Raw genomic sequence first — 27460 nt, 5'->3', positions numbered from 1 at the left:
GAGCCGTATTAACATACAGACTTGGAGGCTTCCGCTGAAGAGAAGCTTGGAGGTAATGGCTGTCGTAAAAGCTAGTTATTTTCGGAGATTTCTGGAAACTTCCGAGTAAAGGTGAGAAAAGAAGGGACTGCTGGTTTGGAGTAAAGGGAAAGGGGTGTCTTTTCGTGGGAGTCGTTGTTTTTGTGAGGGAATTGATATCTGGATTTTGTATTCCTCCAGATATTTTAAAAGCCCACATTTTGAAAGTGGGGGAGGTGGTGATCAGATTACACCTGCAGGAAAAATAGTTCATGAGGTTGCCAAAGCTAACTTCTGAATAAGGCATTTTAGGTTTGAAACAAAAAGCAGTGGTAACAGGAGATAAATGATGAAACAAAAGTTGAGAAATTAATCTTTCTTCTTGTGAAAAAAGATTGTGATAATCCCAAATGAAAAATTAAGTTAGTTGGGGTTGTTGGCTTTTTATATTACTTTGGTTGTATTGTATTTCTAACAAATCTTACTGTTGTGGTGGAGTTTGTATGGTAATAATCTGAAGTAATGTATAAGTGTGCAGATTTAAATACTTCTGAAAATTAGGAGTTTGGTTATTTGTCAAAGGATACTCAATGCCTTAAAAGTATTGCCTTTTTATGGATGTTTAGAAGACCATCTTTGTCTACATCTCTACCTATCAAAAGAATGATGTATTCCTTTATTTGCTATAATCTGAAAAATACCTGAAAAATCATAAGCTAAGGAATAACGGACATATATTAACATAATAAAACACAACAAACACTATGTCTAGTAATAAAGGATGTCTGGAGGAAAAAAAGAGGAAATTTTCCACTTCTTCCTTCCACATTTCACTTAGCATGTAATACTTACGTCAGCATAAAAAACAGAATTTTAAAACATGGGGGAGAAAATTATCTTCCTCAAAATGTGTGTGTGTGTGTGTGAGCATAAACATGGAAAGATATTCAAATATATGGGTGAATAAATGTAATCTCAGATAGTACATTCTAGAACATGTATGATGAGGGAAATAATCAAAGGGATTAGACCCAAATGTAAGCAGTAAACGTCTCAGTGGTTGAAGTAATGATGGTGTGTATTTTCTTCTTTAGATTTTATGTACCTTTAGATTTTTTTGGAAATACATAATGGAGCTGAAAAGGAAAATCCATTTTGTTACCGTTATTTAAATAGATACCACGCACACTCCATTGTCTTTATCTGGAGGTGTATCTGAGAAGGCTGGTTATCTGTTTGCTTGGATTTTCTTGCAGTTCAGATATTTAGACTACAATCCAGACTTGGGTTCAAGCAGAAGGTATTTATTTTTATTTTCATATACTCTTGAGAAATAATTCAAAAAATGTTTAAAACATATTATAGAATAGTTACATGGGATAGTGCATCCATAATGTTGAGTACTATGCAGCTGTAAAAAGAAGAAGCTAATGCAGTGAGCTAAATGCAATAATAAGAAAAAGTGTCCATGATATATTCCAAAAATAGGCAAATTGCAGAATGGCCTATATTATGTTAATACAATATATGCCAGAAAAATCTGGAAATATGCATGCTACTTTATTAATTGGGTATATAGGTTTAGTTGCACAGACAGCACACTTCAATCTTCTATATATAATATTTCCCCATTAAAAAAATCTTACTTTGAGGGGCACCTGGGTGGCTCAGTCGGTTAAGCATGCAACTTCAGCTCAGGTCATGATGTCACAGTCCGTGAGTTCGAGCCCTGTGTCAGGCTTTGTGCTGACAGCTCAGAACCTGGAGCCTGCTTTGGATTCTGTGCCTCCCTCTCTCTCTGCCCCTCCCCTGCTCATGCTCTGTCTCTCTCTGTCTCAAAAATAAATAAAAACATTAAAAAAAATTTCTTAACCTTATTTTGAAAATAGTAACCTGAAATAATTTTCATTATGAGAAAATGAGATAAAATTTTAGAAATATAGACAACTTGTTTACAAGTAATTCCTACTTATCCCAAGGGAAAGTGGAATGGCAAGATAATGCAGAAAATATTTATTGATGTGGAGAGATGTTAAAATACATTCTTGTTTAAAAAAATACACATTTATAAATATCTGTAGAAAAAAATCTAGAAATACATAGAGCGAACCATTATATTTTGACCATTATGGTGGGGATTTGCTTTCTTTGAAAAACTAAAAGATGAAGTAAGAACTACAATAATGCATGAGAGATATTATAATAAAAGCCATTAAAATGAGGAATTATGATTCCATTTTTGTCTAATACAATTCTTAAATTGAGGAAATATATTATGTGTATATATATATTACATATATATATATATATATATATATATATATATATATATAAAAGAGAAAGAATGAAAACATATAGAAGCCTAAGGCCACTGTCTGCATAACTGTAGGTCCCACTCTTCCCCACAAAGGACTAGGGTATCTGCAGTTCTGTTTACAGTCACAAGATGGCACTTGCTAGGTGTCCTAATTTTTCTCCAGGCACCCATTTTTATGAAGTGGATGAACAAAGCAATGAAACATATTTTTCATCAGCAGATTATGAAACAGTACATAGAATTTTATTGTAGTTCCATTGAAAATTTTCACATGTATAACAGAAAAAGCATCCATACTAGGACTGATGTTAGAATTCAAACAGAAAGCATTAAAAAAAAAAAGTAGCTATACAGGTTTGGATGTGAAAGACACAGGCAATTGTTATGTCCCTTCTTTCCTGTCCCCAAATCATACTTTTCATGAGAGAGCTTATTTTAGCATGAACCAAATAGCAATTGTATCACAGAGAGCATTTCAAATAACAACAAAACGGGTAATGAACATAGCATCTTCATCACAGATGAAACTTCATTTCTGTGCTTCAGAATAACACATCTGCTAAAGTTTTGGTAGCGAAGTTTCTTTATGCCTTTTCCATTTAATTGGTTTGATTCCCTCTCTCTTTTTGGACAGAGTAGGTTAATATCAAAGATGCACATGACTTGGGAAATCTGCATGTGATCTCAGTTGAGCCCTAGAAAGGCAGTGCGACCTTAGAAGTGCTGAGCAGGGAGAAGGCTCTGCCGGACAAGCAGTTGGAGTAAGAATCAAGACAAGAAGATCACAGGACCAGCCTTCCCATAATTTATGAGATACTGGGTAAAGCTTTCCCCATTTCATGAAATATTTCATGTTAAAAACATGTTGAGAACTTGGAATGTAATTAATTTTGCTTCCTGCTTTCTAGCCATAGCATTTTAAATTACAAGCCACATTTCATATTAAAATTACATTAGATTGAGAATTAGAGGTACAATTAATATTCTTCCCTATTCTGTAATTAAGAGTCAAAGTTTCTCATTTGGGGGGGGGAAATCTCATGTGTCAAACCACTGTGAGGAAAATTGTGCAAGCGTCTATTCAGGTATCTACCTGAGGTTTCAGCCAATGGCCTGACTCTCTATTCTTTCACCACTATTTTAGGTTGTCATCACCACATCCTAGATAACATAGCTACAAAGATTTCTTAAAACCTGCTTAAGGTCTTATGACCTTCCTTAAATAGGCATCTGTATAGTCTCCTGAATAGTATCTTATAGTGGTTTAACATTTAATTCTTTCTCAGCAGCCATCACAAATCTGACTCCTAAAGTCATGCTTTTAGTGAGGTTGGTACTGAACCCTCCTATCTGTGTCTGTGAGATCTTTGGTTGCTTTGGACAGATGGGGCAGCACTCGAAGCTTAGGAAACATAAAGCCAAGCTTTCCCTCGTGATAACTCAGTGGGGTCCAAAAGGCCCAAATTGTCCAGAGCCTCTCTGGATGCCAGAGAGATGCCTCTCTGGCTCTGCTGCCAGAGCCTCTCCCACATACGTTCCCTTCTTATATTACATTAGAAATAATAAAGATAGTATATTGGGTTTGTTACCATAATACTTCTTCTGTTTTTGTTCCTCTCCCCCAAAATGTGTTCCATATCTCTGACCTCCACTGATACTCACTACTTATTCTTCTGATTTTTATGTTATCTTCATCCTTATTTTCCATGTTCTTTCTGCTTAGCAAAGTAAACTTTTATTTGATCCCTTTTCTTTTCCACTATATTTTAATCTAATTCAGTTGTCACCCATTGAAAACAGTTTATTCAGGCTATTTTTTGAAGTTTCAGAAGGATAAGAGGCTACAGCACATGAGAACCATTTACTAGCCCTAGTAAGAAGAGTTAAGGGTTCTTTAAAAACACTGCTTTTCTAGAAAACCAGGTAGCTAAAACCAGATCATTGATGTAAGGATTTTCCCAGCATATAGTGTATCTTTTGATTGACTTCTTGTCAGATGCATTAATTGAACATGTGCAAATTCAGTTTCTCTGTGATTACGTTAGGACATCTTTTACCCCCTTTCCCATACTTCCTGTCTCATCTGTCTCTTTCTACTCACTTATACAGGTAATAAACTCTTTTTTATTCTAACATTAAATGTGATTTAATATTTAGACAATGTAGGCTAATATGAGAGATAACGTTTGACTCATGCATCTTTCTTAACTATGTTGTCTAATATGGGGAGATGACAACTTAGCATAGTTGCCAAGGATTTGATATTTTTCTCTCCACTGAATTAATACAGGTCTCAAACCCAAAACTGTCTGCCTGCCTGCCTGTTTGAACCCTTCAGAAATGTAACTCTGTCATAATGCCTCCATGACAAATTCTTAAAAGCTAGGCATTGGATTCTGCCAACAAAAATCCATATCTCCTCACCAAACAGCCCTTGATGTCCTTTATTCAGATTGGTTAGCAGAATAATTTTGACCCAGCCTAACACTGCTGTTATGTGTCTCTGGAAGAATGATGGCTTCTTCTTTCTTCAGTGTCCCCAGTGCAGACAGTTTTCTTTCTCTTGTTTGCTAATTACAGGAAAAGCTGTGTCATACTGCAGTTCTGTTTCTGTCACCTGAATAGTCAGAGGTGGCAGGAGGCAGGAATTGTGTTTACTTGTTCACTGTGGTAATGGATAGGGTTGTGAGAATCTCACCAACTTTACTTATGTTTTATAATTTTTTTGTTTTTAAACTTGGCATAACATTATCTTAAGAGAACGAACCCTCTGAATGATCCACTGGCAGTGTGTAGGTTTTTGCACTTCCTGGGAAACAACACCTCTAAGTTAAAAATCTAAATTTAAACCTTAATTTCTTGAATATTTTATAAACACAAAATCTCAATAAAAGCAGATAGAAAAATGATTTTCTAATATTGAACTAGAATCTGCAAACAACAAAAGCACAAGGAGTTGACAAATGTAAAATGAGGGTGGAATGAACTGGGGCATTTCTCTACCTAACAAATGATTTCCAGTCCCTGCTATATCTTAAGGGAAAGGTATTGCCAGGCTCTGAAACACAAAAGAGATATGTCCTACCTACTACATGGCCAAGTGAATGCTATCATGCATATATGGTCAGTGCAAAAACATAGTGCAGAAAAATATTTTTAAATTTGTGTGGGAATGTGGATGTATGTAAAAGATGGAGAGTTTATATATAAGTATGGTAGCTACTGAAAGTGGTTGTAGTTCACCAATGTGTTTACCAGAAGGGACATGAGATTAAGCAATGCTCACTCTGGGGCTACATTTGCCAATTTCTTCACAATCTGAAGGTAAATGACATCATCCTTGGTTCTACCAAAGAGTCAGGATTCCAAGCCCAGGAGGCAGGGAATACTTGTAGAGAAGATCCTTTTGTTTGGAAGTCAGGTAGACTTTGGCTTTAATTTTGTTTTGACCTCTTTCCAACTTCATGACCTTGCACATGGGTAAGAGTGCCCATTTCCTAATTTTCTGGTCAACTGTCCATTGTATCATTTCCTTGCGTTTTTGTGATTTAAATTAGGTAGAAAAATCTCATTTCTGTTTTTGTTTGCATCTCTTTGGTGATTAGGGAAGATGAGTATCTTCCATGTATTGCCCAGTTTTAATTTTTATTTTGAATGTTTGGGTTTGGGGAAGGCCCATGAATAGCACTTTCTTTTCTCCACTGAACAAATTGAGCAAATTGATATAAAACAAATAAATTTGCAGATGGGAGCCAAAATGTCAGCTTTGTACAATGGGGAAGATAAGTTGCAGGGCATTGATTATTGTGAAAATCCAGTGGCCCTTATAACACCACATTTAAAATTTTTTTAATGTTTATTTTTGAAAGAGAGAGACAGAGTACAAGCCGGGGAGGGGCAGAGACAGAGGGAGACACAGAATCCAAAGCAGGCTCCAGGCTCTGAGCTGTCAGCACAGAGCCTGACACAGGGCTCAGACTTAGGAACTGCAAGATCATAACCTGAGCCAAAGTTGAACACAACTGACTGACCCACCCAGGTGCCCCAACCACCACATTTAAACAAATCTAACAAACAGCCTACAAGCTTGCAACCATACAAAAAGGACAGAGATACCTGTAGTTGAATTACTTGTGCTTGATTAGAGCAAGTAAATATTAGGAGCAGGGAGGAACTATTCCCTCAGAATATTGTGAACTACCTGTTTGTATCCTTTGCTCTTTTTTTTTCATTTTGCTGTTTATTTCTTATTTTTCTTAATTTTTTAATGTTTATTCATTATTGAGAGACAGAGGGAGACAGAGCATGAGCATGGGAGGGGAAGAGAGAGGGGGAGACACAGAATCCAAAGCAGGCTCCAGGCTCTGAACTGTCAGCACAGAACCAGATCTGGGGCACGAACTCACAAACCACAAGATCATGCCCTGAGCTGAAGTGGGACACTCAACTGACTGAGGCACCCAGGAGTCCCCATTTTGCTGTTTATTTCTTATTAATTTGGAAGCGCTACTTTAGAAATTTTTTTTAATTGAAAATGGTTCTCTCAAGTTTGTTCTTCTGTTTTCAACTTTGGTTTATTGTGTTTTTACCATATTTTTAAATTTCAGTATATTCAGAGACATATATCTTTTTCTAAGGATTTTGGTTGATGCTTTATGTTTAGCAATGACTGTACTTGAAAAAAACTAGAAGATATTCTGAAGGGTAAATGAGACAAAGACATATTATGTCCCAGAGCCAAACTGTAGACAATTAATTCTTCACAAAATAATGTATTGATTCACTGCGATCACAAACAAGGATCTAACAGCTCTTTTTTATGGACAGTCACCAGCGGGGTCTTAAAATCTTATAGAAATAAGGTGCCAAAAAAGGCAAGAAAAATATGCAAGAGCTATTTTAACTGGGTCTTTATTTTATGATAAAAGGATTTGCTACTTCTTTTCAGGAAATCAACTTACCTGTGGTTTGAATGGTTATTAAAGAGACACGTGTTGTCATTTCATTTTCAAGTCTTTTAAAAATGAACGTTTTTCCCCTTTAAGTGAATTTCAGTTAACTTGGCGATTCTCCTCCCTCTAATTGAGGGAAAGCCCCCCTACTTCCCCCATCACAGGGAGGGGGTGGAGCATTCTCTGAGAAGCTTGGAACTGAGCTGTGCCTGGCCAGTCTTGGGGGAGGGGCTGCATTTCAGGAGGCTGCAGCTGACAAGAAGCTTCAAGGTAATGGCTGTCTTAAAGCTAGTTATTTACTGGGAATTTCTTCGGGCTTTGGTGTTACGGTGAAAAAAAACAAACATTGTTGCCTGGGGGAGGTGGGAATGCACTGTGATTTGGGGAAAATTGCTGTTAGTGTGACAGAATCAATCCCATGAAAATTTAGTTTCTCGATATTTTTTGAAGTCCACAGTGTGGGAATGAACGATCAGATTACAGCTTCTAAATTCTAAATTCAGTGAGGCATGCTGTTCATGTTAATTTTTTACGTGGCATGCATGTTTCTATTTTTGTTAGATTTTAATTATATTTTGATGTAAACATTTATTATTCTACACAAAAAGTAACTGAGAAAAATGTAAACATAAAAAGTGATTGGCACATACAAACACAAATATAAATGTACACAATCGAATGTGGAAGAGATTCATATATACTGTTGAGTGATAACACTTGTGAAAAATATGTGCATTTTCATTAAAGAGAGAGCTAGACTCCCATGCTAACAGTCAGCATCTCTGAAGTGTTTAGATTACTGGGGATTTCAAAATACATTTTTATTTGGTTTCAGCATTTTTAGAATTATTTTGTTCCATGATTATTTTTATACTTAAAACATACAGCAACATAAAGCTGAAACGCTGTACCTGTCTGGTTTCAGACACATAAACGTTCACAGACACAACAACAGGCATGCAAACATACCCCCTCCTTGTCTTTTGCCGATAGTGGAGATTTTCCTGGACCTGATCAAGCGCGTAGCCTGGTTGCTGTGTTGGCTACCACCCTGCCTGTGTGTCCTCCTTGCAACTCATTCTTTCAGGCCACAGGTATGCTTGTGGTCAGCAAGAACCATTTTTCTATATCTTTTAGGTTTATTAGTGGGACAGGGGATTTGGCTTATTTCTATGAGCAGTTTTAAAAATATGATGTGGCATGATGCATCCATACAGTTGAATGGTATATAGCTGACAAATGGAAGTATGAACATGTGATGATTTGAAAAAATGTCTGAGAAGTAATATGAAGTGAAAACTGGAAATTACAGAATGGCAAGCACTATATTATGTCATTTAAAGATAAAGGACTGCCTTAATACAACATGTATAACAAAATCCCCCAAAATATAAGGCCAGCTGCTAATGGGATTGTGTGGTTGTAGACATAGGACAGTCTTTACTATCTCTACGTAAAAATAATCCTTAATACATAGTTATTCATTTTTTAATAGTAGCAGGAAAAAAGTTTGAAGTAAAATCTTATAAATTAGGGGGAAATTACATTTGAAGCAAGTCATTAAAAAATCACATTGAAAATACTTACTGATACGGGAAAACTTTCAAACCGTGCACTTGAGCATGATAAAAAAGCTGGTCTGAAATCATATGCATTCCGGTATATTTTTAAATAAATGTTATGGAAAAATATTCAGGAAACAATATTATTTTTCTAGAATTATACTTTCTTTTTATAAATCACATCTTTTCAATTTTCATTAAGTATGCAATTTTTTATCAGACCATTGGAAGTAGACATTAGCATTCCATTTTTTGCATAATGCATAACAAAACTCTAAATTTAAGCATGGTATATTCTAGAAGCCTGAGAAAACTGCTGGCTTGGCAGCATGTAGTTTCCACCCTTCCAAAAGGATCTGGCAGTAATACAGTGCAGTTCTGGTACTGGTCACAAGATGGCGCTTGCCAGATTTTCCAAATTTTTTCCAGGCAACTGTTTTTATGAAGTGTGGAAACAAAGCCATGAAGCGCATTTTGTATTAGTAAACTATGAGATGGCATGTAGAATGTGATTATAGTTCTATTGAAAAAAACCGTATGTGTCTAGAAGAAAAAACTCCACATGAAGACTGATGTGAGAACTCAACCAGAAAGTACTCTTTTTAAAAGTAACTACATAGAATTTGACCTATAGAAGACACAAGGCAATTGTTATTTCCCTACTCTTCTGTCCTCACCTCACCTTTTACTGATAAAGATGATGTCATTATGAACCAAATAACAACTGAAATGCACAGAGAACATTTCAAATAAGAACAACAAAAGAATATAAGCATGACATCTATATCATAGATGAGATTTTGTCTCATTCCTGTTTTTCAGAATGACACACCTACTAAAATTGTGGTAGGTAAGTTTCTTTACACCTTTTCCATTTTTAAAAAAAATTTAATGTTTATTTTATTTTTGAGAGAGAGAGAGAGAGAGGGAGACAGAAGATCCAAAGCGGGCTCTGTGCTGTCAGCAGAGACTAATGTGGGGTTCGAACTCACAAACCATGAAATCATGACCTGGGCTGAAGTCCGACACTTAATGGACTGAGCCACACAGGCGCCCTTTATATTTTTGTAATGTTTATTTATTTTTGAGAGCGAGAGAGAGACAGAGCATGAGCAGGGGAGGGGCAGAGAGAGAGAGGGAGACACAGAATTTGAAGTAGGCTCTAGGCTCTGAGCTGTCACCACAGAGCCTGACAAGTGGCTTGACTCCATAAGCTGTGAGATCATGACCTGAGCCAAAGTCAGAGGCTTAACCGACTGAGCCACCCAGGCTCCCCACACCTTTTCCATTTAACTGGTTTGATTCCCTGTCTACTTTTGAACAGTGTAGGTTAATATAAAAGATGTGCATGACCTGGGGTATCTGCATGTGATTTCAGTTGAATCCCAGAAACACAGTGTAACCTCAGAAGTGCTGAGCAGGGAGATGGCTCTGCTGGACAAGCAACTGGAGTGAGAATCAAGACAACCAGATTACAGGACCAGATCCTCCATGATCCACGTGACATTGGGTAAGACTCTTCTCATTTCATGTTAAAACATGGTTAAATTGAGAATATGCAGCACACTTTATTTTTATTCTGGCTCACTAGCCATAGCATTTTAAATTATAAGTCAGAGATTCTAGTGTTAGGAAAGAATTAAATATGTTAAACTCCTATGAAGAAATTATACAAATGGAAGTATACTTATGGAAGACTTTCAGGTCTCTGCCAACTGTCTGACTCTCAAGAAATCCTTGAGAACTACCCTATTCAGTAGGTAGCTATGGCAGCCTCTCAAAATATATAACTCTTAAGCTCATCTTCTTAATGAGGTCATGGTGCTGTACAAACCCTAGTATCCGTCTGACTGCCTTGGGTAGATAGAACAGCACTGGAAACTTTAAGAACTTAAGATTACCCTAGAATTAACCTCAAGAGGCCCCAAAGTATCAAAATATCCAATAATAGAAATGGTCTCCCTGACACATTCCCCAACACCCCCCATCCCCTACCATACACATACTCATTCATATTTTATATGTAATAGCTACAATAAGTATTACATAATGGAGAATTATAGAACTTTTTTTGAATTTTCAAATACTTTTCCCCAACCACAATATGGGTTTTTTTGGTGCCAGGTATTTATTCATCTTTTTGTATGTCCTCTCCATTTTCATTTTCTACCTTCCTTCTTTGACAGAAGAAATCCTTTTGCTTATTTTCTTTTCTCTTTGCCTTCTGTTTAAGTAAATATTTTCTTATTATCTCCCATTCAAAATTACAAATTCGAATTTGAATTCAAATTCAAGCTTCCTAACAAGTTTTCAGCAGGATATGTATTAGTACTGAATGAGAAAACTATTTAGTAGCTCTAAGGCAATAGAGGCCTCTAAAATCACTGTTTTTGTGGCTACTTAGGCAGTCAAACATAGCCCAATGACCTAAGGATTTTTATAAATGATTCAGATTTCTAATCTATATCCAGATGTACCAGTCAATCACACACAGATTCAGATCTTCAGTGATTCATTTTGAACTCTGTTTATTTTCCCTTTCTTATGTTCATATCCTTGCTATGCACACTTAGACTGTTACTGAACTTTTACAAATTATTTTTCCTTGTAATGTATTTTTCTATCTTTAAAATTTTTTTAATGTTTACTCATTTTTGAGAGGCAGAGACAGAGAACAAGTAGGGAAAGGGCAGAGAGAGAGGGAGATACAGAATCCGAAGCAGGCTCCAGGCTCTGAGCTGTCAGCACAGAGCTTGATGCGGGGCTTGAACTCATGAACCTCAAGATCATGACCTGAGCTGAAGTCGGACACCTAACCAACTGAGCCACCCAGGCACCCCTCCTTGTAATATATTTTGATATCTAGTAGTACCAGTTGCCCCTCCAGTCAGGTAGTAAAGTTAGAACCTGGTCCCAAACCCATGTCTGTTTATCTATTTGAAAACTTCTAACACGTAACAACCTTACTGTAATGCTTATCTGAGAAACTCTGATATTTAGACATTGTATCTTTTAATGGTCTGTCATATGTCTGAAAAACTGATAAAACTGATAAGTACATTTATTAAGAGTGGTAACAAGAAATAATTTTGGTTCAGCCTGGATCTTTCCCTATGGATGTCTCTGAGAATAATGGAGTGTGGAGGGGAGAGAACAGGAAGGGGATTCCTTTTTTAAGTTCCCCAAGGTAGATCCCATACAGTTCTTTCTCTTTGCTTGTTAATCCTAAGAAGAACATAGCTGAGTGTCTCTACTTCAAAGTGTAGGAAAGCTTTGTTTGATATGTGCTATAATGATGAAGTTGTGAGGTCCTCATCAACCTTTGCTTTATTTTATTTCTTTTAATATATTTCCCATTTCATCATCCTGAATCTTAATTTCCTAGCAGCTTCAAATGTTAGCACTTTGTAGGTTTTAGCATTATCTGGGGAATACAAAATATCCAGACATGGCAGGTTTATCTTCTTGTGACCCCTCAGTCACTGTTTTTTTTTTTCCTTTTTTCCCTGTCATGGTCACATACACTTGACCAGAGATTATGGAGTCCCTTTGGCTCTGGCAGGGATGCACTATCTGGCTAGCCTTTTTTCTCACCTGAGATGTTCATTCTTAGTAAGTTTTCTTCTAATGTTCCTCCTCTTCAGGTGGGCTCACATTCAGCCAGTGAACGTTAATAATAAGATTTTAACTTTGTTTATAGCCAGTGTCCATTATTTGTTTGTGCTTATTCAATATTTTGTATATCTGCAAATTCCTTGTAGTATCTGCAATTCCTTGCTTTACCAGTGCTCATGGCCCCCTCATGGTTTTTTACGAGTGTTGCTATTTGTTTATTCTATAACCATTCTTTTTCTTGTATATTATTTGGCTTATATTTTCTCATTGAGGGGCATACTTCTTATCCGGATCTCTGTCTCCAGATTATAACACTTTGGCTTTTACTGCTTCTTTTCCTTCCATTCACATAGTTGAGTGGTTATGTGAGAACTTCAGTTTAGTTAAAAGCTCTGCCAATGAGGATAAGTTTACAAACTGTAAGGTGACGATGTCATCTGGATTCTTGACATTTGTCGTGTGTTAACTAACATCTAATGAATATCAAACTCTTGTATGTATCCCCATTACTTAAACAGTAAAATCCAGTCTTCCTATATAGGTCATATTCTGATTTTGAATGCCTTTTTTAAGGCTCAGATTTATTGAGGTGTAATTTACATAGACTTAAAGACTTTTAAGTGTATAGTTGATGAGTTTTCACAAAGATCTGTAGTCATGTAATGATGAATACAGTCAGGCTATAGATCATTACTATAATTCCAAATTGTTCCCTCTTGCCCCATTGTAATCAATACTCACTCTAATTCCTGGTGACCACTGATCTAATTTCTGTCCTTATAGTTTTTTATTTTCAAAAATGTCTTATAAATGCAGCCATATAATACATAGTTTTTTTTAAATCTGGATTCTTTTACTTAGCATGATGTTTCTGATATTTACCCATGTTGATGTTTGTATCAGTAATTTGTTATCATAGCTTAGAAGTGTTCTAATATCTACAATTTGTGTATCTACTCACCAGTAGATTTATAATTTGGGGTGATTATGATTAAAGTTGTTATAAACATTCCAGAACAGATCTCTGTGTGTATATAAGTTTTTATTTCTCTTGGGTAAATACCTAGGAGTGGGATTCTGGGTTATATGGTAAATGTGTGTCTAACTATGTTAGAAACTGCCATACTGTTTTCTAAAGTAACTGTGATATCTTGTATTTTCACCAGCAGTGTATGAGTTCTAGTGGCTCTGCATCATTGCCAGCAATTGATACTGTCAGGATTTTTCTCTTTTTAATATTAGCCATTCTTATAAAGTGATGTCTTATTGTGATTTTACTTGCATATCCTTAACTGTTAATAGTGTTGAGCATCTTTCAATGTGTTCACTTGATATTCATATATCTTCTTTGATGATGGTCTTATTTAAATTGTCCATTTTTTATTGGGTTGTTAATCTTATTGTTAAATTATAAGAGTTTCTTCTATATGCTGAATAAATGTTCTTTATTAGATATGTGTTATGCAAATATATCCTCCTGTGGATTTTCATCTTATTTTTCTAAAAGCAGAAGTTTTCAAGTCCAATTTATCAAATTTTTTATGGTGCATGCTTTTTATGTTTTAATAAATCTTTGTTTAAATGAAGGCCTCAAAGGTTTTCTACTTTGTTTTCTACTAGAAGTTTTATAGTTTTTGTTTTTACATTTAGGTCAGTAATTCATTTTGAGTTCATTTTTGTATATGGTCATAGATAAGGGGTCAAGATGAATATTTTTGCATATGATGTCCAATTTTTCCAGCACTATTTGTTTAAAAGACCATCATTTCTCCATTTATTACCGTTGTCAAAAATCTGTTGACCATATTTGCTGATATATTTTTGTTCTATTTATCTATGTGTCTATTTAATGTTAATAGTACACTATAATAATTAATAATTGATAACTAATTAATAATACACTTGATTGCTGTAATCTTAAAATCAAATAGCATGAGTCTTCAAATTTCATATTTCCTTCCCAAAAATGGTCTGCCTATTCTAGTTCCATTGCTTTTCTATGTATAGAGATAACTTTCCAATTTCTACAAAAAAAAAAATTCTGCTGGGATTTTGGTTGAGATTATAATGATTCTATTGATAGATTTGGGGAGAAGTTACATCCTAAAAATATTTAGTCAATGAACATGACATATTCATTTATTTAGGTTCTTCTTTAATATCTTTCATCAGTGTTTTGAAGTCTTCAGCATACAAATTGTGCACGTATTTGTTAGATTTGTTCTATCTTAGTATTTCCTGGTTTTTGATGATATTATACATGGTACTTTTTAAAACTTCAACTTCCAAAATAACCTAATATAATTATGGGAGTGAGTGACATCCCATCACTTTTGCCAAATTCTATTGATTAGAAACAAGTCACAGGTTCTCTCTATACTTATCAAGAGGTTCTGTCAACTCCCCATACATAATTATTTCAACATTAACTAATTCACCTGTTCATCCAGGCACATTTATAGAGCACTTTTCCATTTGCAGTGGGGTAGGTACAGTGTATCTTAGTGATTAAGAGCATGGACTCTAGAGTTAAAGTACCTGGATTAAAATTCCATGCACCACATGCTCTCTAGATATCCTTGTAAACATTCATTAACCTCTCTAAAGCCTTATCTACAAAATGGGAAAACTCATAACACCCACCTAACAAGATTTTATGAGAATTAAGAGAGATAGTGTATACAGAGCACCTGGTAGAACACCTGGCACATGGTAAGAAACACTTCTGGCTTCTATAATTTTTATCATTTTTTTTAATGTTTATTTATTTGTTTTTGAGAAAGAGAGAGTGAGAGGGAGGGGCAGAGAGAGAAGGTGAGAAAGAATCCCAAGCAGGCTCCACGGTGTCAGTGCAGGACCCGATGCGGGGCTCAGTCTCACAAATGGTGAGATCATGACCTGAGGAAAAATCAAGAGTCAGATGCTTAACTGACTGAGCCACCTTGCACCCCAATTTTTGTCGTTATTATGAATAATACTACTGTTGTGCAGAATGAGTTAGTTATGGGACTCTCCATGAAATAACTATCTGATTATTAAATGAGATAATATGTTGAGTGCTGGGAACAGGTATTAAATATTATTATATTCATAATTATTATATATCTTCATTATAATAATAGTAGTAATAATAGCTTTTTTTATTATTGGTTATCATTCCTTTCCACCTCCTGCTATATAGAACAATAAAACATAAAATATTATCCAAGGAATTAATCTTTTCCTTTGCATTTTGTTTGGAAAATGGTAAGGTAATGTAGCATTTCTTGATTCATGTGCAATATAGAAAATAGACAAATGAAAGAAAGTATAGTTTTGATGTAATGGCCATACTTTATTTGCATTTGTTTTTTTCTAAACATGTGAAATGAGAAGAAAGGATAATAAATATTTCATTTATAAAATATTTAGTGGAATCTCTTTACATTATATAGTAATACCTTGAAAGCTTTTAAAAGTATTAATTCTGTAATAAAAATGATATTATTTTTGTTAGTGATTACAAGATCGACTGTTTTGTTCTGCTACTAGAAAGAGAGACTGGAAAACACAGTGATTTACATAAGATAGAAGTTTATTGTGTCATTAAGTTATAGGAATGAGCTGGCCCCATTATTGAGGGGTTCAGGATCTTCCATCCCTAGTGAGTTTCATCTTTTTTCTACATCACTTGGTCCAGAATGACTGTCTGAATTCCACCATGGTCAAATTCTAGGGGGGAAGCAAGAGAAAGAAGGAAAGTGAAAAAAGCCCAAGTTGGCTGTTTACTCCATCTGGAAGTACCTTCTCTGGAATCTTTACAAGTATTTCTGCTTACATTCTTTGGCAAGAAATTCCATCATATGACCATGGCTTGTACAGTAAGAGAGTCTGGAAAAAGTAGTATTTTAAGAGTTTACACTGTACCCTGAATGCGACTGGGGTTCTGCTAATGAGGACAAATGAAAACAGTGGATTTTGGGCGAGCAACTAGAAGTTTCTGACGCAGTCATTATAACTATGATACGTGGTTGTAAACAAAAAAAGCATTAAACAATAAAGGAAATCTATAAAAGATTGAAAGGGAAAACTTTCAAAACTTTGGCAGAGAGAATGCTAAGGGGCTCACCAAACTCCATGTCATTTTTCTCTTGGGTCACAGGGAGACTGCCTCCCCGAGGCTTTATGGCAGTTCTAGCTAGTTGACTGTGACTAGCAGTGATGTTTGCTAGACCTGTCCCTAAAACCTGCCACAGTATTCTCCAGCCTCCCTCTTTATAAGATTTCTAGCCAGATGCAAAAAAATGCAGTTGAGAACTTCAAGGCTAAAGAAGATGGTATAGCCATAGGATGGAAGAAGTTTGAGTCTCTTAATGACTCCTTGGAATAGAGCTCCCTCCCTATAATAGCAACATGATGGCTTGCATTTTATTTTGACATCAGGAAAATAAACTTCTGTGGCTGAGCCTCTGAGATTTAGGGGTTGTTTATATACAGAACATTACATACTCTAATTGTTAGAGCCCCAAATAATATACCAGTCTAGAGATGACCTTCATTAATTTATTGATACTTACTGTTCCAATGTTAATCCTTATATAATGGTAAATTTTTATAATATATATGTTATATATTACATGATAGAGTGGCCAAATAAAACATGTCATCCTTAAATATCTTCATCCCCAAATTATCACTAATGATATTGAAAATTGGCTTTCTAAGTTAAATCAGGAAATCTAAATTTAAATTTAACACAGGAAAATTTTAATGAATAAAATTTACAAAATACCTTTCAAGGGTACCTGGGTGGCTCAGTTGGTTAAGTGTCTGACTTCAGCTCAGGTCATGGTCTCACAGTTTGTGAATTCTAGACCCACATCAGGCTCTGTGATGACAGCTCAGAGCCTGGACCCTGCTTCTAATTCTGTGTCTCCCTCTCTCTCTGCCCTCTCATACCCTATCTTTCTCTCTCTCAAAAATAAACAAACATTTAAAAAATTTAAAAAAAACAACAAAATACATTTCAGACATACAAAGACATGTAAATTTTTATAAATTAATTATCCCCACATTGAATTGCCTGAGTGAAAAATACCAACAAAATAAAAGAATGAATTTCCAATTATTGATGAGGGTATGTGAAATGGGTACTTTCCTGCAAAACCAGTGATTCTCAGCCTTTAGTCAGAAATATCCATGTTTGTGAAGAATTCTCTGAAACTTTTCTAAAGCATTTAATAGAAAAACAATAAAAGGAGAGATTTACCGTGTCATGGAAAAAGAAAAAAATATATAAAGCAATCTCTCTAAAATAAGGTACACTTTTAGTGCATTCCCAGTCAAGACCCCTAATGAGCTATTTTATTGGAGGTTTAACAGCTGGGCTGTAAAATTTACCTGCAAAGGTAAGGTACCAAAGAAGGCAAGAAAAAAAAAATATGTTAGGAATATTTTAAACTAGACTTTTGTGTTTTAGTAAAGTGGTTTGCTAACCTCTTTTTACCCCAAAATTGCACGCTCTCAGAGTTGAGTGGAAATTAAACAGGCACTTGTTGCTATTCCACTTTAAAGTTCTTTGCGAAAAAAAACATTTTACCCTTTCATACTTCACTAGTTTAACTTGGCAATTCTCCCTTCTCTGATTCAGGGAGGTGCCTCTGTCATCCCCATCACAGGGACTGGGCGGAGAATTCTCTGAGAAGCTTGGAAGTGAGCTGTGCTTGGCCAGTCTTGGGGGAGGAGCTGCATTTCACCAGTCTGCAGCTGACAAGAAGCTTCAAGGTAATGGCTGTCTTAAAGCTAATTATTTTCTAGGGATTCTCAGGGCCCTGGAGTAGAGATGAGAAAAACAAGGAGGGTGGTCTTGGAGTGGTGGGAAAGGTATGTGCTTTTCAGAGAATTGCTGGTGTTTTGAAGGATTTAATCCTTTGGAAATGTTGTATCTCCCAATGCTTTAAAAGTCTACAGTAAGAGAAGGGGTGATCAGATTACAGCCTCTATATTAAGGCCTCTGTGCAACATGGCCGTTCATGCTAATTTATTGACTTGGCATCACTTGTTTATATTGTTAGACATTCTGTTACTGTTTGAATTTTTAAGCGTTTATTAAGTTACACACAAAAATGATAGATAAAAATATTTAACAACTTGGGGGGAAATACTCCTGTGAATTGATTACCATATAGAAATACTATGTATGTGTCATATGTACATGAATATGGAAAGGGGAGCATGTATGTAGCTGAGTGAAGACATTTGCACATATATATGCATGTATATATGTGTGAGTAGAAGCAAAACCTGGGATAAAATAAACTCCCATGTTAGCATTTCTGGGTGGTCAGGTTACTATATTAATGTTATTTTTTTAGTGTATTTCAGCATCTTTAGAGTAGGTTTTCCCATGATTATTTTTTTTTCAAAATTTAGAAAATTTTATTTTTTTTTTAATATGAAATTTATTGTCAAATTTGTTGCCATGATTATTTTTATTATCAGTAAAGAAAAATAAAGCTGAAGCAACATGCCTATTTTGTTTCAAACACGTAAGCAAGCATTCATAGATACATGCAGACATGCAAACATACCCCCCCTTTTTTTGCCAATAGTGGAAATTTTTCTAGACCTGATCAAACATGTAACCTGGTTGCTGTGTTACAGGCTACAGACTTGCATATGTTCTCCTTGCAGCTAATTCTTCCAGACCACAGATATGGCTGTGGTCAGCAGGGCTGTGATCTAAGAGTGAGATACAGTGGTTTATTTCTATAAACAGTTTTTAAAATTGTTACAAAGCATGGTGTACTATGTATCTGGAGAATAGAAACATGAACTCCTACATCTGGTGATTTGAAATGTCTGAGAAATAAATGGTATGAAGTGAGAAAACCAAATTAGATCATAATATTTCTCATATGACTTCACTTAAAATTAAATATGTATGTTAGTGAAACATGTGTATGCTACTACAGGACTTGCAACCAAATCACGGAAAATGTGTCTGCCACAGTATTAATGGGATTATTTGCGTAGTTGGAGATACAGAGCGAGCTTTACTGCTCTCTATTTAAAATATTTACATCATAAGGGAAAATACTAACATAAAATGTTGCAAATGTGGGAAAAATATCATTTTAAGTAATTCATGAAATATGTGGAAAATAATTTATGTAGAATGATGTTCAAACTCTGCTCTTGAGATCTGAAGTTGGTTTGAAATTATATGCATTCATTTATACATGTAAAAATTCTGGAAAGAGAAAATATTCCTAGTGAATATTTGTATAGAGCTGTACTTTATTTTGCATATATCTTTCTGTATCTTTTAAGTTTGCTTCTGGATATTTTTACAACCAGAAATATTATAGTTGAAGACATTATAATCCTGTTATAATTCTATACAATAAAATCCTTGAGCTTATAACAAAAATTATAGAAACCTGGGAAGGCTCCTGGCTGGCTAAATGCAGTTCCCACCCTTCTCTCATGAGAAGGATCTGATAGTGATTGAGGCCTTGTCTGTACTTCTCCAGGAGGCTGCAGTTCTGGTTTTGGTCACAAGATGGCACTTGCCAGGTTTCCTGAATTTCTCCAGGCAACCATTTTTTGAAGTAGGCAAACAGAACAATGACACATATTTGTATTAGTGAACTATGATACAGTATATCGAGTGTAATCAAAATTCTGTTGAGAAAATTATATATTTAAAGAAGGAAAAATACACATGGTGATCGATGTGAAGATTCAAACAAAGGTCTATAGTCTGGCTCATAATAGACACAAGGTAGTTGTTACTTCCCTTCTCTCTTATCCCTACCTTACAGTTTTCCTGAGAGATTATTTCAGCATGAACCAAATAGCATAATTGTATCACAGAGAGTGTATTTAAATAAGAACAAGAAGGAAAATAAACATGGTATCTATGTCATAGATGAGATTTCATCCCATTTCTGTGTTTCAGAATGACATGCCTGCTAAAGTTTTGGTAGGGAAGTTTCTTTATGCCTTTTCCATTTAATTGGCTTGTCTCTTTTTGGACAGCTTCCCTCCTTTTAGAGTACGAATGGAGACAACCAGATCATAGGGCCACACCCTTCACGAGTCACAAGTTGGGTAAGGCACTTTCCATTTCATGAAACATTTCACATTAAAAATATGTTGAGAACATGTGGTGTAATTCATGTTGCTTCCTGCTCTGCAACCATACCATTTTAAATTAAAACCCACATTTCATATTAAAATTATGTTTGTTTGAGCATATGAGGTATAATTTATTTTGCTCCCTGTTCTATAGCCATAACATTTCATAATTAAGTATCAGAGTTTCCAGTTTGGGGAAAGAATCTCGTGTTTAACCACTATGAAAAAATTATGCAAAAGGCTATTAAGATTTCTACTATGAGGTCCTAGTCAGCTACCTGACTCTCAAGAAATCCTTGATAACTATCCTAATAAGTGAACATAGCAGTCATTCTGAATCTCTGCCTCCTAAGTTCATGCTTTTAACAAGGTCATTGTATGTTGTCTGAGTCCAGGAAATACATAATCCTATTATCTTTGTCTGCCTGCTTTGGGTGAACAGAGAAGCATTTGTTTACAGCTTAAAAATTATAAAGCTGTTTGTTCATCTAGAACAGTGCTTCTCAAGGAGTTCGTGGACCAGAAGCATTAGAATCACTTGAGAACTTTTTAGAAATATAAAATGTTGGGTCCTATCTAGACCCTCTAAATATAACTCTCGGGATAGGAGCTAGAAATGTAGTTTTATCAAGTGCTCCAAATTATTCTGATGCGTGCATAGTTTAGAGTCCCACTGGCCTAGGTAAAACATTAGGGGACACCTAAGTCCCAAAGCATCTAATAACATAGACTCCCTGACATATCACTGCAACCTCTTCCACCTCTGCCATTATGTATACAAATTTACTCCTTAATAATCATGTGTAGTAATAAGGGCAAGTTTTTGAATTTGAGATATTATAAAAACATTTCTCCAATTCTTGTCCCCCATCTTACATTATGTTGCTTTTTTCTCCTCCCAATTGATACCCCATTGAGCATTGTTCTTTCTTTTACTTCTCTGTTTGCAATTGCCCACCTCTACTTGGGCAAAAACTTGCTGATACCTTTCTTCTTTTCCTTTGACTTATTCTAGTATCCTCCATATTGTCCCATTCAAACAACATGTTCAAGCATCCTTGAGAAATTCAGCTGGAGAAGAACAGGTGACACAAGCTGTATATCCTTTGTAGTTCTAACACAAAAGAGGCTTTGATCAGAGTATTGCTTTTGGTTGAAACTGTCTTAGCAGAGTCAAGAATAGCCAGACACCTCAATCTCTGATAATAACCTCTTGGCACACGTATATAAATCGTAATGGATGCCGAGTATGTCCTGTGCAACTGGAAAGACCAGTTATGGCCGGCAAAAGTTTTGTCTGGATATGAGACTTCATCAAACAGTAAAAGAAAAAAGGCATTTTCCCTAGAAGTTCAAATACTCTCACTAGATGAAAAAATTAAAGTGGAAAGCACGGAAACAAAGATTCTAAATAAATCTCAAATTGAAGCCATTGCCTCCTCACTAGCAGCACAGTCAGAAGTCAGCACTCCACCTAGAGCGGAAACAGCCTATGAAAGGTCATTAAAAGTGGCACTGGATATTCTGAATGAAAGAATATATTTGAGTCAAGCAAGCAGTTCATATGACAAAGAAACCACTACTCTGTCTCAAAATGATCCACAAAAACTTTCTGATTCACCCCCTCATAAAAAGTACCGGAAGCATGAAGGAGACTTATCAGAATGTCTTGAGGAAAGTAAAAATGCAACATCCTCGTTAGTATCATTAGAGAATAATGATTCCCTGTATGATGATAAATCACAGGTGCATGCAACCATTGATACTCTTCCAAGTGAAATGGAAACAAAGTCATCAGAAAACTCCAGCTGGTGCCAGAGATTTCCTTCACTTTCAGAAGATGATGATGAAAAGGAAAGCAAGAAAGAGATTGATATCTCAACAGTTATGCCTTTGCATTCCACAATCAAAGAGGAGGATGTATGTGTTAAAGATGAAAAGTTCACTCCAACTTTGCCATTAGATACACTCACTGTGCCCAAAGCTTTGAAAGAGGAGGCACAGGACATTTGCCTAGAGACCCAAGCTATTTCCTCTGAATGCTCTTCCTTCTCAGAGTATATTGAAGATCCTGGAGAGGGCCCTTCAAATCCGTGCTCAGATACCAGCCAGAATCAAACTGTAGAATCAGAAGCAAGTGCTGTGACACCCCCCAGGCATTGTTCATGGGAATGTCAAGTTTCATTTAGTGCCTCTAACAACGTCCTGGATTATTCACTCCTTCTTGTGAATAATGAAAGAAATCCTCAGAGACTGGATTTTGAAGAACTTGGAGAAGACCTTCAAGCTTCTGATAAGTCAGTGCATCTAAATCCTATTGATACTTCCATAGTAGATGAGAATGAGGAAGATGAAGAACTTCCACGCTTTGTTTTTAATTATGAGCCTCGTTCATTTGAAACAGGAATGATAGTCTGGTTTAAATATCAAAAATATCCATTTTGGCCAGCAGTGGTGAAGAACATCAGGCGAAAGGAGAGAAAAGCAAGTGTGCTTTTTGTTGAGGCAAATATGAATCCTGAAAAGAGAGGTATTAGGGTGCCTTTTAGAAGATTAAAGAAATTTGATTGTAAAGAGAAACAAGCACTAGTGGATAAAGCCAGAGAAGAATACAGTGAAAGTATTGACTGGTGCATCTCGCTGATTTGTGACTACAGAGTAAGACTAGGTTGTGGTTCTTTTGCAGGCTCTTTCCTTGAGTATTATGCTGCTGATATTAGTTATCCGATTAGGAAAGTAATCAAACAGGATACCTTCAGGAACTTATTTCCTAAGCTGCATAATGAGAATCCTGTGGAACAGATGGTTGTGACTTCCCAGACCAAGAAAATGTCCTTCCAGAAAATTCTTCCTGACCGAATGAAGGCTGCTCGGGACCGAGCCAACAAGAACTTAGTGGACTTCATTGTGAATGCAAAGGGAACAGAGAACCATCTTCTAGCCATTTTAAAAGGTACAAAAGGATCCAGGTGGCTGAAATCATTTTTGAACGCAAATAGGTTCACTCCCTGTATTGAAACATACTTTGAGGATGAAGATCAGTTGGATGAGGTGGTGAAATATTTACAAGAAGTCTACAAACAAATAGATGAAAGAATGCTGACTGTGATAAGAGATGATAAAATTAAATTTATCCTGGAAGTTCTTCTGCCAGAAGCTATCATTTGTTCAATTTCTGCTGTTGATGGATTAGATTACAAGGCAGCTGAAGCAAAGTATCTAAAGGGACCATCCCTAGGATACAGGGAAAGAGAATTATTTGATGCAAAAATCTTATTTGAAAAGAGACGGAAACCATTAACAAATGAGTCTCATTAAATTTCTTGAGAATCCCAACCATAACAGAAAAATTACATACATATTAGTTTTAAAAAGTCGCTGAGCAATTCTAAATATATTTTCCAGAAATGAGAAAGTTTGGGTAATGTATTCACTTTTTTTTTTTTAGATCTCTAGGATTTGTGACTATTACTACATTTTTGTTTTCTTTTCTTACACTTCTTCAAAGTCAATTTTACTAACATATATCAGCAGTTCTACTTTCCCATACATTTTTAGAATGCATAATTCCTAAATTATTTTTAAGGGAAAGTACTGTTTTGTTTTTTGACATTTTTGTTCTATGCTGTATAGTTAAATACAGTGTGCACAATCATTTTAATATTAAAATTGTACTGGTGTTAGATATTAACAGAGATAATTAGAAAAAAAGTCTAAAGAACATCACATATATTTTTTGCTTAATTTTTTATAAAATATTGGGTTTTCTCTTAAGCTAGTTGAATTATTTTTCCTGCCATGCCTATTTATTTTTGGAAAGAAATATCTCTGAGACGTGGAACCAAAGATAGAGAGATGCTTTGCTATATACTATAACTAACTGCAATTGCTTTTGCAAGATAACAGTCTGGAATTCAAAAATAAATAGATTACCTGCATGCAGTCTTTCTGTGTGTGAATAACCTCTCAGCATGCAGAAAATAATTTTGGCAGCCTTGAACAGGATTGTTCATTTTATGTTTCCCTGAAATTCCATTTATGGAGTGTCTTTTATTCAATAGTTGAATGGTTTCTTGCCTTTTGGCTGTCTTCATTATTAACAGTGAGACTGTATCTTAATATAGCCGTCTGATCACATGTGAAAAGCAGCTAGAGTCATTGTATTCATGGTCTGGCTACTCTAGATGAATGAATCCGGACTGACTGCTTAAAAGCCCATCTAATTTGATATAAACTATAGAAATGCAAGCACTTTGTTCTGAGTCTTGTATCTCTGAATATACAGTCATTTGTTTCAAACCAACCAATCTTCAGCATCTGGCTTATTCGTAAAATAGTTCTAGTTGGTTCCAATAGTATAAATGCCAACTGGTACATTATTCCAGGCTACTAGAAAGAGTAGATGGACTAGAATCTGTGAATTTGGAAATGGGTCACAGAAAAAGCCTTCATTTGGCCAAAATTGACAGTTATCTGAATATGATTTAAAATATACAATTAAAAGTTAAAGTTTGAAGCCAATGAATTGTTTATTCTAACTTGAAACAAGACTTTAGTGAGAATAAATATTAGGAGAGCTGCTTTATTTTTAAAAATAGATGTAAAAATAAATGCTAAAGGCTTAACGTTTACCTGTCTGCGTTTTTACTGAGTGAGACACATACCATTCTTGGGTTTTTGTTATGTGTTCACATGGCCACATGTTTATGTAAAAGTTACAAATGTTTTATGTTTTGATTTGCAATAAAACTATTATACCTTTCACTTTGGATTGTCACTTTATCATACTTCAGATTGTGCAGCCTCCAAAGTAGTGTTTCTGTAAAAAAAATTATACACACACACATATAATTTGGAATTTTTGCCTATTGTAGTTGTCATAAGTTTAACACATGTTATACATTATCATTCTAAATAAATATTCACTTTCATGATTGATTTTGTATTATTTTAAAAGAAAGCCATCTAAATTGTATAAGCTTCAGATTCCACAGAACCTTCTTTGGACCCTGCCTGACAAAGACCAACACTCTGGGCATACAGCCAAATCAATCCATATAGCTTCTTCATGGTTCTGAGATGTATTTGACAACAGACATCACCACACTATATGTGACCTTGTACCCTGAGAAAACACTGTATTTACTCTATAAAACTGTGTCCCTTTGATTCCAATCTATTACCAACCTTCAGTTTTCTCAATGGAGCCAACTCTATCACTAGGTTCCAATATTTTCTTTCCTACCTCGTTCATTCATTCATATGGTTGTGAGTCAGGAGAGCAAACAATGTGTGGTTTAAAGCTCAACTCTGAGGATTTAAGGTACCCCAAACGACAGGGTTAGATCTAAGGTGAACCAGATGATAATCTAATTTCTAAAATGATTAGGATGCACTACATCATAATAGTGAGAAGTACTTATTAACCTTGTGGACTGCTTATATTTCAAAACAAGAGCCCCAGGCTTCCCCGTATTTGAGTCCTGAGTATATGGTTTGGAGTGAAAGGAGGGTAACTGACTCCTCCTGGGATGTCATGTTGTAGCATTTATTGCAGTGAGGGAAATATGCTTCAGACATGCATCTATTCTCTATAAATGGGTTGGCATTTGAGGTATGGGAGTGAATGAATTTGGCTTCCAACTCAGCGTGGATTCTGAGATATCTTTCAGTCTAAAGTGGTTGTTGGAGCAGCCTCTAAGACTGCCCTAATCTGAATCTCTAACCCAAGTTTGTGTGTCTAGTAAGAATTCCCAACCTGTCATCTACACTAAGCCATTAGGTTAAGGAGACCTTCATCTCCTTCAGTCATAAAGAAGACTGCTGAATATAAGGCACAGGTTCTAATTGTAAGGCTAGAAGAGTTTCATGGAAACTGCATTCACATTACATGTCTCTATATCAATGTATGTATTCCAGTAAAGAGTAGAACTCTAGGAGTTGGAATGGTAATGAGTATGAGAATCTTGAATATCTACAATCCCCTGAATCCTCAGCCTGGCAAAAGCAGCCCCTTAACCCTTATAATTGGAGAGCAGCCTCTCTGTTCCTAAAGACAAGGCAGTAACCTCATCTAAGGCAGCTACCTCAAAAGAAATTGCTTGTCTTCCTCAACACCCAGCATTGATATATTTCATTACTTCTAACTCTTAAGGGTGAGGTATCACAGCACAAAGAGCAAAATGTAGTCTTTGTTGAGGTGGAAAATCCAGAAGGAACTACAGAGACTGGCTGATATGTACTAGCACGAACCAGGATAATATATGTTGGAATTGACTTTGAGGATGATGAATTATCAAGAGAACTAAGCAGAAAAAAAGTGAATATACGAGAGTACTTACTAACATGGGAGTGCAAAACTATGACTCAGAATTCAGTGACCTAGAGCCGCCTTAATATGCTGCTCAGGTGACATCTTTAAGCTTGGATGACAACCTATAGTAAATGAGATAGCAATACTGGAACTTCCTTGCCAGAATGCTGAAGAATTGGTGAAAAGGTCAAAGGGAGTGAAAGTATTAGAAATGATTTCTAGTATGAGACAAGAGGACCTATCTCTAAACTATTTTCCTGGGGGGGGGGGGGGACAGAGAAGACTCTACTATAATGAGTCTGTGGGTGAGGGGAAACACATTTTTTAGAAGCTCAATATTGGCTCTCCTCTGCAAACCATGATTGGAAGTAAACTATGTTGCAATAAAGATGATAGGATTCCAGGCCCCAGTGCCAAGCACAAAACTTCAGGACATTACCATAATGGGAAACAAGGTCAGAGTGGAGCGAGGCTTTTTGGACTGACAAAAATCTGTGGCGATGCTTTATATATTGTATTCCAGGGCTAAATGTATGGACAGGTGTCCATTTTGTCTTTAATA

General features: G+C 35.7%; 1 protein-coding gene across 9 annotated transcripts; it reads left to right on the top strand.

Annotated features, from left to right (window-relative positions):
* Positions 1-25519, top strand: PWWP3B (PWWP domain containing 3B). 9 transcript variants are annotated; one of them, XM_040468363.1, is made up of 9 exons: positions 12-111; positions 1113-1318; positions 2970-3155; positions 7381-7557; positions 8281-8381; positions 10228-10359; positions 18094-18227; positions 20487-20558; positions 21601-25519. In XM_040468363.1, the coding sequence occupies exon 9, from the start codon at positions 21822-21824 to the stop codon at positions 23901-23903; it is 2082 nt and encodes a 693-aa protein (XP_040324297.1). In that variant the 5' UTR covers positions 12-111; positions 1113-1318; positions 2970-3155; positions 7381-7557; positions 8281-8381; positions 10228-10359; positions 18094-18227; positions 20487-20558; positions 21601-21821; the 3' UTR covers positions 23904-25519. The 9 variants fall into 9 exon arrangements, with proteins under 9 accessions (XP_040324294.1, XP_040324296.1, XP_040324302.1 ...); XM_040468360.1 differs by lacking the exon at positions 1113-1318 and having other exon boundaries at positions 1-111; positions 2975-3155; XM_040468361.1 differs by lacking the exon at positions 1113-1318 and having other exon boundaries at positions 9-111.
* The last annotated feature ends 1941 nt before the right edge of the window (positions 25520-27460 follow it).

This window comes from Herpailurus yagouaroundi, unplaced genomic scaffold (genome assembly GCF_014898765.1).
Source record: "Herpailurus yagouaroundi ecotype Mexico unplaced genomic scaffold, PumYag 67700, whole genome shotgun sequence".
Taxonomy (NCBI): Eukaryota; Metazoa; Chordata; class Mammalia; order Carnivora; family Felidae; genus Herpailurus; species Herpailurus yagouaroundi.
Note: the sequence above shows the minus strand (reverse complement) of the source record. Positions and strands in the feature narration are given on the sequence as shown.

What these genes read in the sequence shown, in the direction of transcription:
- PWWP3B (XM_040468365.1), top strand. Translation starts at nt 21,822, where the DNA reads ATGGATGCCGAGTATGTCCTGTGCAACTGGAAAGACCAGTTATGGCCG.